Source organism: Notamacropus eugenii, chromosome 5 (genome assembly GCF_028372415.1).
Source record: "Notamacropus eugenii isolate mMacEug1 chromosome 5, mMacEug1.pri_v2, whole genome shotgun sequence".
NCBI lineage: Eukaryota > Metazoa > Chordata > Mammalia > Diprotodontia > Macropodidae > Notamacropus > Notamacropus eugenii.
Genome location: NC_092876.1, coordinates 199,269,836 through 199,283,780, shown reverse-complemented (window position 1 = coordinate 199,283,780; position 13,945 = coordinate 199,269,836). Strand labels below are relative to the sequence as shown.

Below are 13,945 nucleotides of genomic sequence, written 5' to 3'. Positions count from 1 at the left end.
GAATTAGAAATAGGAATAGGTATGAAAAGATGATTGGAATATGGTTGTTTTGACCAACTTTTTGTTACAAGGAAGAGTTCTGTATCAACTGGGAAATGACTGGTTTTTTTTAAGAGCACTGAATTTGGAAGTCAAACAACCTGGGTTCAGATCTCAGCTCTGCCATGTTGAACTTATGTGACCTTTGGCAAGTTACTTCAACTCCCCAGGCTTCAATTTCCTCATCTAAAAAATGAATGAATTGGAATTATCTTTAAGGTCTCACCTAGCTCTAATTTCTGTGAACCTTTTGAAACTAAACAATTTAAAACAAATAAACAAAACTGTGGTCTTTAATCAGTCCCTATTAATGGACTGTGCTGGGTGATGGGAATATGAAGACAAAAAAAGAATTAAAGACAAACTAGTCTGAGTCATGTGGTTAGAGTGAGGAATGATAGGCAGTCTCAGTTCTTCATTGATATCCCATGATGTTAGGAAAAATCAAGGAAGCCCTCCGGCACTTTGGCTGGACTCCCTATGGCAAATTTTTGAACTATGGACAAGAGTTGTACAGGATGGATCAGCTAGGCTGTTTGTAATAATGCAGCTGCAATCTCTATCACTAGAGGAAACATCCAGATCAATGAGATCAGATTCATTGGAGTAAAGGATGAATTAATAACATGACAGAGTTGCCCCAGGAAAAACTAGATTAACCATTTAAACACAGGTTTTTTAAAATGGTATTTTATTGATACTTTTTGACAACAATCAATTTCCAATATTCCTTCCCATCCCACTTAATAAAAAAAGCTTGAAGAAAACCATCTGATAATAGTAGTTACAACTGACAGGACATGCAACATTCTACATTTATAATTTACTATTTTTTCACAGAAACTTAACATGTTATCTGGAACCAATATTAGTCATTATATTTAAATATCTTTTAACTTTGTTTTCATTTTTAAAAAATTTGTCTATTATTCCCCTGGTTCTGCTTTCTCTGCCTTATATCTGTTTGTGTCTTCACATTTCTCTAAATTCGTTGTGTTCATCAGCTTCCGCTATATTTGTATACTACCATTTGTTCAGCCTTTTCCCAATCCAAGTGCAAGTACTTTCCCAATTCTTAACTACCACAAACTGCTGAGTCTTTTGAGAGATAGCAGGACCTTTCTCCTTGTGATCTCGTGGCATGCAAGCTCCATAAAGGGAGCTCTGGACAACGGGGTATGAACTGTTAACTTTTCTATCTTAATTCCAAATAATTTTCTTCACTGTTTCACGTCTTAAAAGTCGGTACAGCTGCACCCAATGGCCTATTATGCCCACAAGCCTTCAAACTTTATTTCCAGTTTGATGGGTAAGGCATCTCAGTTGTCTTATTGCACTTCTCCTATTATTACTGATTGAGCATTTTTTCACATGTGGTTGATAAGCATTTCAAACTTAGAAAACTGTTCACATCTTTTGAACAAGATTCTTTATTTCACTAGTCTTTTTAATATCAAGGTTGTTGATCACCCTCAACTACTTTGTAAATCAAAGATGTGACTAAGTGCTTTAATTTTAAGTCTTTCATAGCCCAAGCACAGTAAAAGTTAAGTTGTGATTGAAATGCCAGGGAGCAACTAGGTGTTATTAATAAATAATTAAGTGGTTTAGAGATGCTATTCACACACTGTAAATAAGGCATTGGCACACAATACCTAAGACCTAACGTTGACTACGCCCTGAAATTCTCTGTAATGTTTGAACAGTGTTTTTTTTGCAGAACTTGCAAAAGATTGCATTTCAGGTTTTACAGTTAATTTATAGTTGTCACCTTCTATTAAACAGGCTTCGGTTACACTATCTTAGAACCTGAGTTAAGTGCCTGCTGTAGCAGCAACATTTCTAAGCACTGGACACATGTTGGTAACTCCTCCCCCCATGTGATGCAGGCTAATTCAAGAGTTAAACAGCGCATTTCAGGGAGCTACCTAGATAGTACTTGCTCACTCTCAACAAGATAAAGGTCCTTTTTTCCCTTTCCACTTGAAAATTGCAGTGTTACACAGTCTCTTTGTCTACAATCTTTCCTGTTGGTATGTCTTAAGAATTCAATTCCATTAACACTCTTCTGGAAATTTCCCCTGTATTCCTTTAACACTTGTAGGAAGTGCTACAATTTTTACAACTTTTATTATTAGGCATTTTATTGATACTTTCATTTGTGTTTCATCTGTCTGCTCTCTGTCTTATTACATTGGGAAGCTCCTTAAGAGGGACTGACAGAATCTTCTTGGATTACTGCCTCCATTGTGCACAGTACTGCATACATTTTACAGTGGCTACTGAATATATTTGCTAGAAAGAAAGCCAGCCAATATTTTTCACTATAAAATGTTCATTGGAATACAGTACATTTGTATCCTGTGTTGAAAGGTTATTCAGAAGTCTATTTCTGGGGCATTAATAAGACAGGTATTTCAAGTGTGTTCATGTATTTTAAATGGAAGACAGGTTTTGAACAGCATCCTTTAAAACAGATTCTAAATCTTTTTGCATGTCACAAACCCTTTGGCAGTGTGGTAAAGCTTATGAACCCCTTCTCATAATGTTTGCAAATGCAAAAAATACATAGGATTACAAAGGAATAGCACTATATTGAAAGTTATCAATTTTTTAAAGTTTACAGACTCCCAAGTTAAGAATTCCTGAATTAAAAAGATCTGATTAAAAAGACTGACTTTTCCATCAAGTTGTAGAGGCAAAATACATATATATGTATTAATCATCCTCTGGCCAACCTTTAAGAGCTACCATCCTGTTTCTTGGAGGAGACATCCAGTTAACCAGCTCTGGCACTTTCCACTAGCACAGTTAAGAACCCAAGGCTCTCAATGTAGTATTAGATGATCAGAGTGGTTTTAAATAGAATTGGGGTACATGTCCAAAGTCTTCCCTCACCATCTGGTGAAATACCCTTTAATGTTCACCCTCATAATCCTACCTATTCTTTCTTGGTAACCAGGGTCACCAGCCTTACTATCATTTCAGTAGCCATATCATTTAAATATCTGTTGAATGGGATATATAGGAGATGTAATGTTGACATTGCCAATTCACTTCATCCCCCTACATCCTGGCAACTTGGAAGCAGCATATGGGAAGCCAAAATTGTTTCTTCCAGGAACATACAAACAACTGAGACATGCAGACCCTATCCTCACTCTACTGTGGAAAACAAGAAGTTTAGCAACGGGTTAACATTTTGTTTTCAATCAGTAGTGTCCAACTCTTCCTAACCCCAGTTGGGTTTCCTTGGCAAAGACACTGGACTGGTTTGTCTTTCCTTCTCCAGCTCAATTTACAGATAAGGAAACTGAGACAAGAGTCAAGTGACTTGCCCAGGGTCACACAACTGAGACCAGATTTGAACTCAGTAAGAGGATCTTCCTCACTCTACTACCAGAACTCTATCCATCGCGCCACCCAGCTGCCCAATATGATATACAAGTATATAAAGTTCTCTGATCAAAGTATCAGAAGTGATATTTTGTTTCCAATTATTTACTGAGCATTTACTATCACTACGCCATTAAAAGATGCCTTTAAAAAAAAAGTATTTTCTGCACAGAATTCCTATGTGAAGTTCATTAATAAGCCCTAGCATGCATTTTATTTAAAATTCTGGGATTTATGAACTAACATTATCATTACCTATAATTTTAAAACAATAGAGATCAGTTGTCCATTAGCTGTACTTCTAATTATCTAAGTTGTAGAAAACTAAGCATTAATTCCACAAAACAGAATTTTGATCATTTTAATTCAGAGATCAGAAGTGCTTTCTGGGAAATAACGACCTTAGTATGTTACATTTTGTTCAAATAAACAATATATTTCACAAACCAGGTTTCTGATTTACATTTTCGGCACAGCCAGCATGCAGTTTACTTGAAAACATAATTTAATATTTTTTCTAGAGCAATAATACAAATATTAAATTTGAAAAACACTGACATTCAACTGTCAAACATATATTCATCAAAATGAGGTAAATATTCTATGTCATCTGCTGAAGAACTTAATACTGACGTGGAAAAAAATTCATCAAGAATATCTGTCTTTAGGGGGTTTTCCAAGTTTAATGTTTTAGCACAAGAATTATTTGTTAACGAGTCCATTTGAACTTCATATTGACTTTGTTTTACAGGACTATAATAATTATGGTCTTTGCTAGGATATGCAGAAGAGAATCCATTGACAAAATCACTAGGTATTGACGTCATGTTATGGTTATCTACCATCTTCAAATGTTCACAATCATTTTCTCTATCCCTGGGGAGTTCTGATGAGGAAACAGTTGTAGTAGATGACAGTAATTCGGCCAAAAAGTCTTCATGAGTTGGGCTATTACACAGGGAAATATTAGAATGTGTGGTACCCTTAGGTTTATTATCTGTGGCATTAATATGATCCTGAAGTTCCATTAATAGGCCTTGCAGTGATTCACATTCATTTGGAGGTGCATCCTGGGGCAAATGTTTTGTACTTTTCTTTGGAGGCTTTCCATTTATTTGGAGAGCCTGAAGAGTGGCCAGTTTTTGCTTTTTTGCCTTAAGTTTTTTAAGAAGTTTCAGACGAAGTTTATGAGTTTGACTCTCACATGTACCTGAAGAGATGTGATTTTCATTTCCATTAAAACTGTACTTAGGAGGCATCCCACTAGAGAGGGGCTGAACATTTTTATGCAAGGATTTAGTCAAAACCTTTGTACCCTCTTGAACTTCATCATGTATTAAAGATGTACTAGTATTTGATGGTGAAGAGTTAAGCACTGGAAGTGAGTTGCAAGCAGACCTGGATGTTTTCTTGGGTGCTTGAGGACTTGTTTTATTTGTTATCCCTTTAGGTTTAAAGCCCCGAAAATTATTTGCCCTTTTAACCAGAGAGTTCAAGTCAGTTGTCTTTTGCAAATGGACCTTTCTTTCATTAGCTGAGGCACAAGATGGCATAAAAGAAACTCCCTTGTTTAGTAATCCTTTTACCCAACTTCCTACAAACTTTTTTTTCTGTGACTGGGACTGTGAAGAATTATGTGTTGAATCCAGGACTATACTTTGAGAATTTCCTGCAATATTACTTGCTGTTTTCAAATTAGATACTTGAGATAAGACACTTTGTTTTGACACAAGTTTTTCAAGCTTTGGTGAAAGTACTGGACTTGATACAACACCCTTCTCCAAGGCAATGGGAGAAAATTTAACATTTGTCTCTTGAATACGTAATGGCTTTTCTCCTTGTGGAAGAGTAGTCACATGAACTGTGTTATTCGTGCAGATACTATCTGAAGTATTTTCTGGATTCAACTGATCTGATTTCAAATCAATATTTTGAGTTAGGATACTAGTAGGTAGAGTCTGAGATTGGACAGATGTTTCTCTAAAAGGAGCTGACTGTGAAGAAGCTAATACTAATTCTTGCTTTTGAAAAGTGTCCACTTCAGCAGCTGTTGTATTTCTCAACACAGACTGATCTTCTACCACAGGTTGATTTTCAATTGGATTGCCCTCAGAATCAACATGAATTTCTGTAAGTGTCAAAGTTATAACATCATTATCTACCAAATCTTCCATACCAGAAAGTAAACTGTACTCATGATCTGTCGCTTCTACATATTGTGGATCAGTAGTTGGAGCACTTAGAATATTCTCCTGATCAAATGTTGAAAACATTTCAGTGGCAGCATCACCACCAGCACACAATGTCAGAGATTTTGGTTTGGAATCACTGGGGGTGAAACTTTCTGTCTTTCTGACTGGAAATTCTAGAGTGGAATGATCTATTGTTTTGGAAATGTTCCTTTCCCAGATAACAATATGAATCTCTGAAGCAGGAACTTCAAATCTCTGATGTATTTTACAGTATGGTCCTTTTAAATCATCACATTCTAGCCAAGTTCCTGAAAAAATAAAGTGAACAATTTAAACACCCAAAGATTACTCAGTCTGTGTATATATAAACTACTTCCCTAAATTCAAAGTAACTATTCCTTTGCCCCTCTGCTTCTATATTTGACTACGCATAATCCTTCACAACACTGAGCCTACCTTCATGACAGCACCTATCTTGGACAAATGCTGAAGGTCCTTCCCTTTAATAACAAAGGCAGTGTTGTTATATATCAATTCTGAAGAACTGAAGCAGTTATTTGGACAGGTCAGTTATGCCCTATCCCTCCCCACTCTCACCCCCTCACTACTGTAAGGGTCCTATTAAGAATTATTAGGAATTGAATGAATATTGCAAATAATATCTAAAATTAAATCACCACCCCAAAAATTAAGTCTCAAAAATGATTCTGTTATAAAGACAATTTTTGGCTAACTGAGGTAAAAGAATTAACATACAGATAAAAATGACTATGGAATAAGTTTTTAAATCCTGTTAGAATATAACAAAGAGCCCTGTTAGTTTCAAGACATTTTCAACATAACAAAATTCTAGTAGAATATCAACAGTTTCTTTCAGATAACTGTAAACCACCTATAGTCTCGATAGGCCATATCTATAATCTCTGATATCTAGAGGTAGAAAGTGCCTTAAGTCATGTGCATTCCTTTAACCTCTTTGATTACTGAACTCTTCATCTTCCACCATTCATCAGATAAAAAGAAAATACCACATACCTGACAAACAAAAAAGCATTTTTGCATAGGAAGAAATATGACTAGAGATAATGATTTATTTATTAGTCAAGCTCAAGGAGAGGCACTGAACAACAAATATGATCCTTTATGCTCCCTAGGAGCCATTTCAATAACTAGGCTACAACCCATATCAGAGAGTGAACACTGGAGCAGTATTTAAGAATTCATTGCCTTCCTTTTTCCCTTTTCTATCTATTTTTCAATCTTTCACATGTATAACTGGCTGAAGAGTGGGAAGCTGAGACAATGATGAAACAGCAAACACGATGATGACAAAAATTTAAGCTGCTGGAATGTAGGTCCTATTTTTTATTTTTGTCTTTGGACCCCCACAGTGTCTTGTACATAGGAATCACTTAATAAACATTTATGGAGAGCACGAGAAGACACATTCCCTGATCCTTTGCAGAGGAGGGAGATCCCAAGGTGTGGAACGCTGCATATATTTTCCAGACTTTTTTTGATGTATTGAACAAAATCAATTATTTTTTCTTCTCTTCCTCTACTTCTTTTTTCCTTTAAAAATTCCCTTTCTTGGGATGCTCATCAATTGGGGAATGGCCAAGCAAGGTGTGGTATATGAATATAATGGAATACTATTGTGCTATAATAACTGAACAGTTGGACTTCAGAAAAACCTGTAGAGACTTATATGAACTGATGCTGAGTGAAGTGAGCAGAACCAGGAGAACACTATACACGGTAACAGCCACAGTGTGGCAGGACTGTTTCTGATAGACTTAGCTCTTCACAGCAATGCAAGGACCTAAAACATTCTCAAAGGACTCATGATAGAAAATGCCACCCACATCCAGAGAAAGAACTATGGAATCAGAACACAGAATGAAGCAGAATATTTTCTCTTGTGTTAGGTTATGTTTTTTCTCATAATTTCTCCCATTCATTTTAATTCTTCTATGCAACATGACTCATGTGAAAATGTGGCTAATAAGAATGCATGTGTAGAACCCATATAAGATTGCATGCCATCTCAGGGAAGGAGGGGGAGAAAATCTAAGACTTATGGAAGTGATTGTAGAAAACTGTAAACAACTTAATTTTAAAAATAAATAAATGAAAGTGGATCAGAGTCCTTTTGTGCCTTCATCAATTTCTGAGGCTAAAAATAAAAGCATCCGTGGTCAAAAAAAAAATCCCTTTATTATATGAGACTGACCTCTGACATGGGGTGAGGGAGAGACTGAGAGAAATTTAGGAAGTATAAAGATAATATTTAATAATTATATTTGAGAACAGATAAACCACAGCAAAAATTTCTTAAAGAGGTTACCAGAATTTTTCTTTAGCTATGATATTTCTATATTTAAGACCTTTGGTGGAATGAACAAATTCTCTTATCTGGTTGTTCCTTTACATGTGGAACAGATATATGTGTGTTTATGCACACATATTTATATGTATGAACACACATACATACAACTAAGTTATTAAGCCTTTTCCTATTTAAAGGAAAGGACAAAAAAGAGTGCAACCTCGATAATTTGAATTCTTAACATATCAACCAGCATTATCAAAAGAAAGTACTTATTATTGTATATTGACGAATACTTTAAAACTTCCATTTTTAATAGCAAGAACTGCAAAAATCAGGTTAAAATACTTACCATCAGAATTCAAAATCCAAGTTATAAAATGTTTTTCATTCATCTGATATTGAATCACACAAGTTATTTCATAGAAAAAGCCTTCAAAATGAAATGAATAGAACTGCAAGTCATTACATGGCAAGCCTTCTACAAAGTGCAGCATAAACAGTGAAGATAGTCTAGAAGGAAACAGAAAAGAGAAGTCAAACAAATAATACCATATGTCCTGTTATTCAAAAGGAAGTCTAAAGCTAACGAGTCACATACAATTCATTTTCAAGGCTGACTGCTAACATATTGAAGCAGTAACTTTTTTTTCTGAGACCCTCCAGATGTGTTTCTTAATTAGAACTGGAGAACTCTTTTAAAAAAGTATGTAATACAAAACCCTCCGCAAAAGGGTTATCACTCACAGTTGGAAGCTATCATGCAATAAGGTTCTATCACAGTCCATTAAGCAAAAATTGCTTTGCAAAATATACTCATTATGTCTTACAAGGAAATCTCTAAGTAGCCACAGCCACCTTGTACAATCAAACTCAGACCCTCAAAAATCTTTCTCTGAGATGTCCCCAAATTAGTTGTTGTAACTGGTAGTTTAAGAAAACAGGAGTCATCATTTTAAAATATAATGAATTCAGATAAAAATGGGAAGAATGTTATGAACTGACGCAGAATGAAGTAAGTAGAATCAGAACAATTTCAACAATGACAAAGGAAAAATACCAAAAGGAAACCAAACCCTGAGGCCCTATAATTACTAATCTTTGTCTTGGTGACCAAATTATGAAATATACTTAACTTTGTCCTGGTAAAGAAGTGGGGATAATATGGGTAGATTGTCATGCAATGGATCACTGTGCTATCTGGTTCTGTTAAACTGTTTCTGTTATATAAGGTAAGGTTTAGTGCTTGGGGGTAAAGGAGAAAAGACAACTGCAGAGTTTAGAAAAGAAATGTGATACAAAAAGGAGTCAATAAAACCTCTTAAAGATATGCCAATTTGTTGTAATCTTAGGCTGCAATAAGGGAGAAATAGTATTCAGGTCAACGGCCGCTAGGTGCCACAGTGGACAGAATGCCAGGCCTGCAGTCAGGAAGACTCCTTTTCTTCAGGTCAAATCCAGGCTCAGATACTTTACTACCTGTGTGACACTGGGCAAGTCACTTCACCCTATTTGCCTCACTTTCCTCATCCATAAAATGAACTGGAAAAGGAAACGGCAAACTGCTGCCAAGAAAACCTCAAATGGGGTCACAAAGAGTCAGACATGACAAAACCACTAAACAACAAGGGACTTCATAGTCCCATTCAGAATATTGTACTTAGGTCTAGGAACAACATTTTAGCAAGGCTATTGATGAACTATCTAGAAGAGGCCAATAAGGATAATAAAGGTGAGGACCTTTAGATGTCTGAAGAAATGTAACATGGAAGAGGGATGAGGCTTCTTCTACTTGACCAGACCTAAGGCATAAGTAGGAGCAATGTAAAAAGTAAATCTAGATTTGACACATGATAACTACAATAATAACATAATTTCAGTAATATTAACTGTTTCTTGAGGTAATTAGGAGTGCAAATTAGCACAGCTATGTTGTGATGGTTTTTTAATTGTATGACAGCAAGACAAGGAATATAGTGGTGTTAAGCAGCATGTGAGTTGATGTGAAGAAGATGGATGCAGTAATCCAGGAATGGATTTTGGAAAGGAATGAATGGTAACAGAACACAGGGCACAGGATTCAAGGAAGCAAGACAAAGTGAAGTTGAACTTGTTAACCAGAGTGTCATTACTGAAAGGAGGAAAGTAAGGCCAGATGGGAGAGAGAGAGTGTAAAAGACTTTGGATAGCTCCTAGTAGAGTTAACCCAAATTAGAATGGGCTCTCTAGGGAGGTAATAGGTTCCCCTTCACTAGAAGTCTTAAAGCAAAGGTTTGATGACCATTTGTTGAGTATGGTATAGAGGGGATTTTTGTTTAGGTATTGATCAGACTAAATGGCCTATGATCCCTTCCCAACCTGAAATTCTGTGAAAGTACATTTGGAGGAAGGGTTCAAATTGTAAAAACAAAAGAATGGAGGGAAAAAAAACTACTGATAAAATTTCTTGGGAACTAAAGTTTCTAGCAATTCCAAAAGTTTGTCTCTAGTACTGTTTAAAAAAAAATTGTCTTGTCTATGGATTATTGTTAAATCAGTCTGAAGCTGTTGCCAAAACTCAGTTTCTCAAGATGCTCAGCTGAAATGAATTTCACATTGTTTCTTAACATTTCATAATTTCATAATCACATAATTATTATGAATTACTCCTAGTTATGTATTCTGCTGAAATGCATAACTGGAATGCTGGAAAGCAATCAAATCTTCAAATTACAAATGCCCCTGCATGTATATATAACATATTTCTAAAAATTTGCCTATACAGCAAAATTCTAGATATTGGATCCTATTTTCCCTATTTTTTTCCAATTATAAAATTAAAGATGTGTTTCTTTCTAAAGCGTTAGCCCCTAACTCTCCACTTCTCATTATGTCTCACCATGTACCAAAAAAGTCACACAATACTCTGATTATATGAAGATATCTGCAGGCTAGATGCCGAAACCTCTTTAAACCCTTTGTTTTTCATTCATAAAAATAATAAGGTCTGATCTATACCGACCTTTAACATCTGAAGTCATTCTTTTTTTAACTTGTTTTAGCCAATGAAGTAAATTCCATTAAATACAAAGAAATAGTTTGTAGGAAAAACTCAGAAGTCATTTTAATTTTTTCCAATTTTTAAACTTTAAGAACTTGGATTGGACACTGTATACAAAAAAAAGTTTAGACTGGAGGAGGTGTGTCAATCAAGTAAGCATTTATTAAATGCCTTCTACCTATCAGGCATTGTACTGAGTGCTAGAAATATGAAGACAAAAATTAAACATTTCTTGCCCTAAAAGAGCTTATGGTTTTGTTTTGTTTTTTGGTAAAGTTCAATTTTATTTCAAAAAAAATTTTTCCCCAAATTTATTTATTTGTTTTCAATTTTCAACAATCATTTCCATAAGCTTTAAATTTTCTCCCTCTCCCTCCCCAAGACATCATGCAATCTTATACAGGCTCTACACATACATCCTTATCAAACACATTTTCACATTAGTCGTGTTGCGTAGAATTAGAATGAATCAGAGAAACTAAACAAAACCAAGCATAACAAAAGAGAAAATAGTCTGCTTCATTCTGTATTCCCACTTCATAGCTCTTTCTCTGGATGTGGATGGCATTTTGCATCATGAGTCCTTTGGAAATGTTTTAAGTCCTTGCCTTACTGTGGAGGATGACTAAGTCTATCAAAAACAGTCCTCAAATCTTGTGGCTGTTACTGTGTATAATGTTCTCCTGGTTCTGCTCACTTCACTCAGCATCAGTTCACATAAGTCTTTCCAGGTTTTTCTGAAATCTGCCTGTTCATCATTTCTTATAGCACAATACTATTCCATTACATTCATATACCACATCTTGCTCAGTCAATCCCCAATTGATGGGTATCCTCTTGATTTCCAGTTCTTGGCCACTACGAAAAGAACTGTTATAAATATTTTTGTACATATGGGTCCTTTTCCCATTTTAATGATCTCCTTGGGATATAGCCCTAGAAGCAGTATTGCTGGGTCAAAGGGTACGTACACTTTTATAACCCTTTGGGCAGAGTTCCAAATTGCTCTCCAGAATGGAGCTTATATTTTAATAAAGGAGACGACATGTATACATAAGTAAATACAAAATAGGTGGATGAGGTAAGGCCTCATGTAGAAGGGGGTACTTTAATTGAGCTCTGAAAGAAATAAAAATTCTAAGATGTAGAAGTCAGGAAATACATTCTAGCCTTTGCAAAGGCACAGAGATGGGAGACAGAGTATCATGTTTTGAGGAAGAACAAGAAAGCAAATTGGGCTGGACCATAACGTATGAAGCTAATGTATAACAAACGTTGGATAAATGTCAAGGGAGTTTAGCAAGCAGTCAGACTTTCACACTATGAAAATCACACACACCTTTTGTGGAGTATGGACTGCAGAGGGCAGAAACTTGATGCCAAGTAACAAATTAGGAAACTAACATAATAATCCAGGCAAAAGACGATAAGGAAATAGTTTCTATTCCAGGAAATGATCTTATTCTCCAGCTAAAGCAGAAGGCAGATTTTAACAATACGCATTTTCTAGATTTTAAAGTGACTGTTTTTGGCACCCATCCTCTTAGTGCTAAGTAGTAACCCTAAGTATCAGTGCCTAAGGTAAGGTGAAGTAAAGCAAAATTGAATTCTAGTGTTTCTATGGAAGCTTGAATGTCACACTACTTCTCCACAGGCAGATGCTTTCTCCTCACACTAATACTTTTTCACCTTGTCTTTTCTTCAATCCCTTGTAGCACCTGTAGGGTGCTATTCCCTACAATTCAACTCTTCTCACAACACAGGACATGCATAGCTGAGGTCCCTGAGGCTTAGGGATCACAGAATTCCAGAAATGTGCTCCAAGAGGCCCTCTAATCCAAACAGACCAACCACCCCTTGCTACAATACTGACTTGACATGTACAAAACTTACCTCTACTCTAACTGCTAGTTTTTTTGGGGGGGAGGGGGGGTTCATAGGAAGCTAAAATCTGCCTCTCTGTGGTTGGATGTAAGTTTGATGCCACTTTCACATTCTACCCCAGTAGAGCTTGGGCTTGAGCTTCTCTCACCATTCCAGAAATGCTCCAGTTTGTCAACATCTTTCCTCAAGTGTATCATCAGAACTGCTCAGGGCCTGGGTGAGAGCTGTGCTGGGAGGGGAGACTAGCTCAACCCTGTGGGAGGATGGTATTAAAGGAATGGACACTGTTTGTCTTGAGAGAAAGGATGGGATTTCAAGGCTGATATCCATCCAAGTCTATTATCTTCAGATGTCAGCCCAGTTTCTTTGGTAGCAATCCTGACTTGTTCCATAATTTTATATGAGTTTAGTTGTTTCCCAAGATAATGTCACCAGACTCCTTCCTATAGCAGAGTAGCCTCTACATGCTACGTAAATGATCTGAAGCATATCAAAGGCACAATTGGTCAATGTTCTAGCTAAGTACTTTGTAATGTACAAATTCAAAATTTCACTATTGATTAAGCAAGATTTTTATAAACTCTTTTTAAAATTTTAAGCTAATACCTAAGAATACAAAATCTGATGAAAATAATCCATAAATGGCATTTAAAGATAAATTTAACACACTGCAAAAACAAAAATGTTTTTCTGTTTCTGATCTTTTCATAAAAAAATGGCAACTATACACGAGACAGTAACTTGTGTCTTATGTTTAGCATAAATGAAATCCTTATGACCTGTGAGTATACTTTCCACATTTTCAGAAAACAGACAAAATATCTATGAAAATATTAACCATTCTGAATTCAAGTTAACTTTTTAAATGAATATGTTTAGGAGAAACCTATTTTGTAAGTGATAAAACCACTAATTCAGGAGATGGGCAAGACAACTCTGACTAGTACGTGGGGACCATTTCAAGAGAATTCATGAAAATAACAGAACACTACTCCCAAATAACAAAGTAAGTGAAGCCATAACTGAGATTTTCTTCAGAAAGCAAATTAACAGAGATAGGCCAAT

The 13,945-nt window shown here is 35.8% G+C and overlaps 1 protein-coding gene across 2 annotated transcripts in view; it reads right to left on the bottom strand.

The window, feature by feature from the left end:
• Positions 1-3,782: 3,782 nt before the first annotated feature.
• USPL1 (ubiquitin specific peptidase like 1) overlaps positions 3,783-13,945 on the bottom strand; it is a 37,108-nt gene continuing 26,945 nt past the window's right edge. For both annotated transcript variants that reach the window (XM_072611837.1, XM_072611838.1), the window contains 2 exons: positions 8,309-8,469; positions 3,783-5,935 (listed from right to left, as the gene is read on the bottom strand). In XM_072611837.1, the coding sequence (XP_072467938.1) occupies positions 3,996-5,935; positions 8,309-8,469 (2,101 nt within the window). In that variant the 3' untranslated portion in view covers positions 3,783-3,995. The remainder of the gene's footprint in view (positions 5,936-8,308; positions 8,470-13,945) is intronic.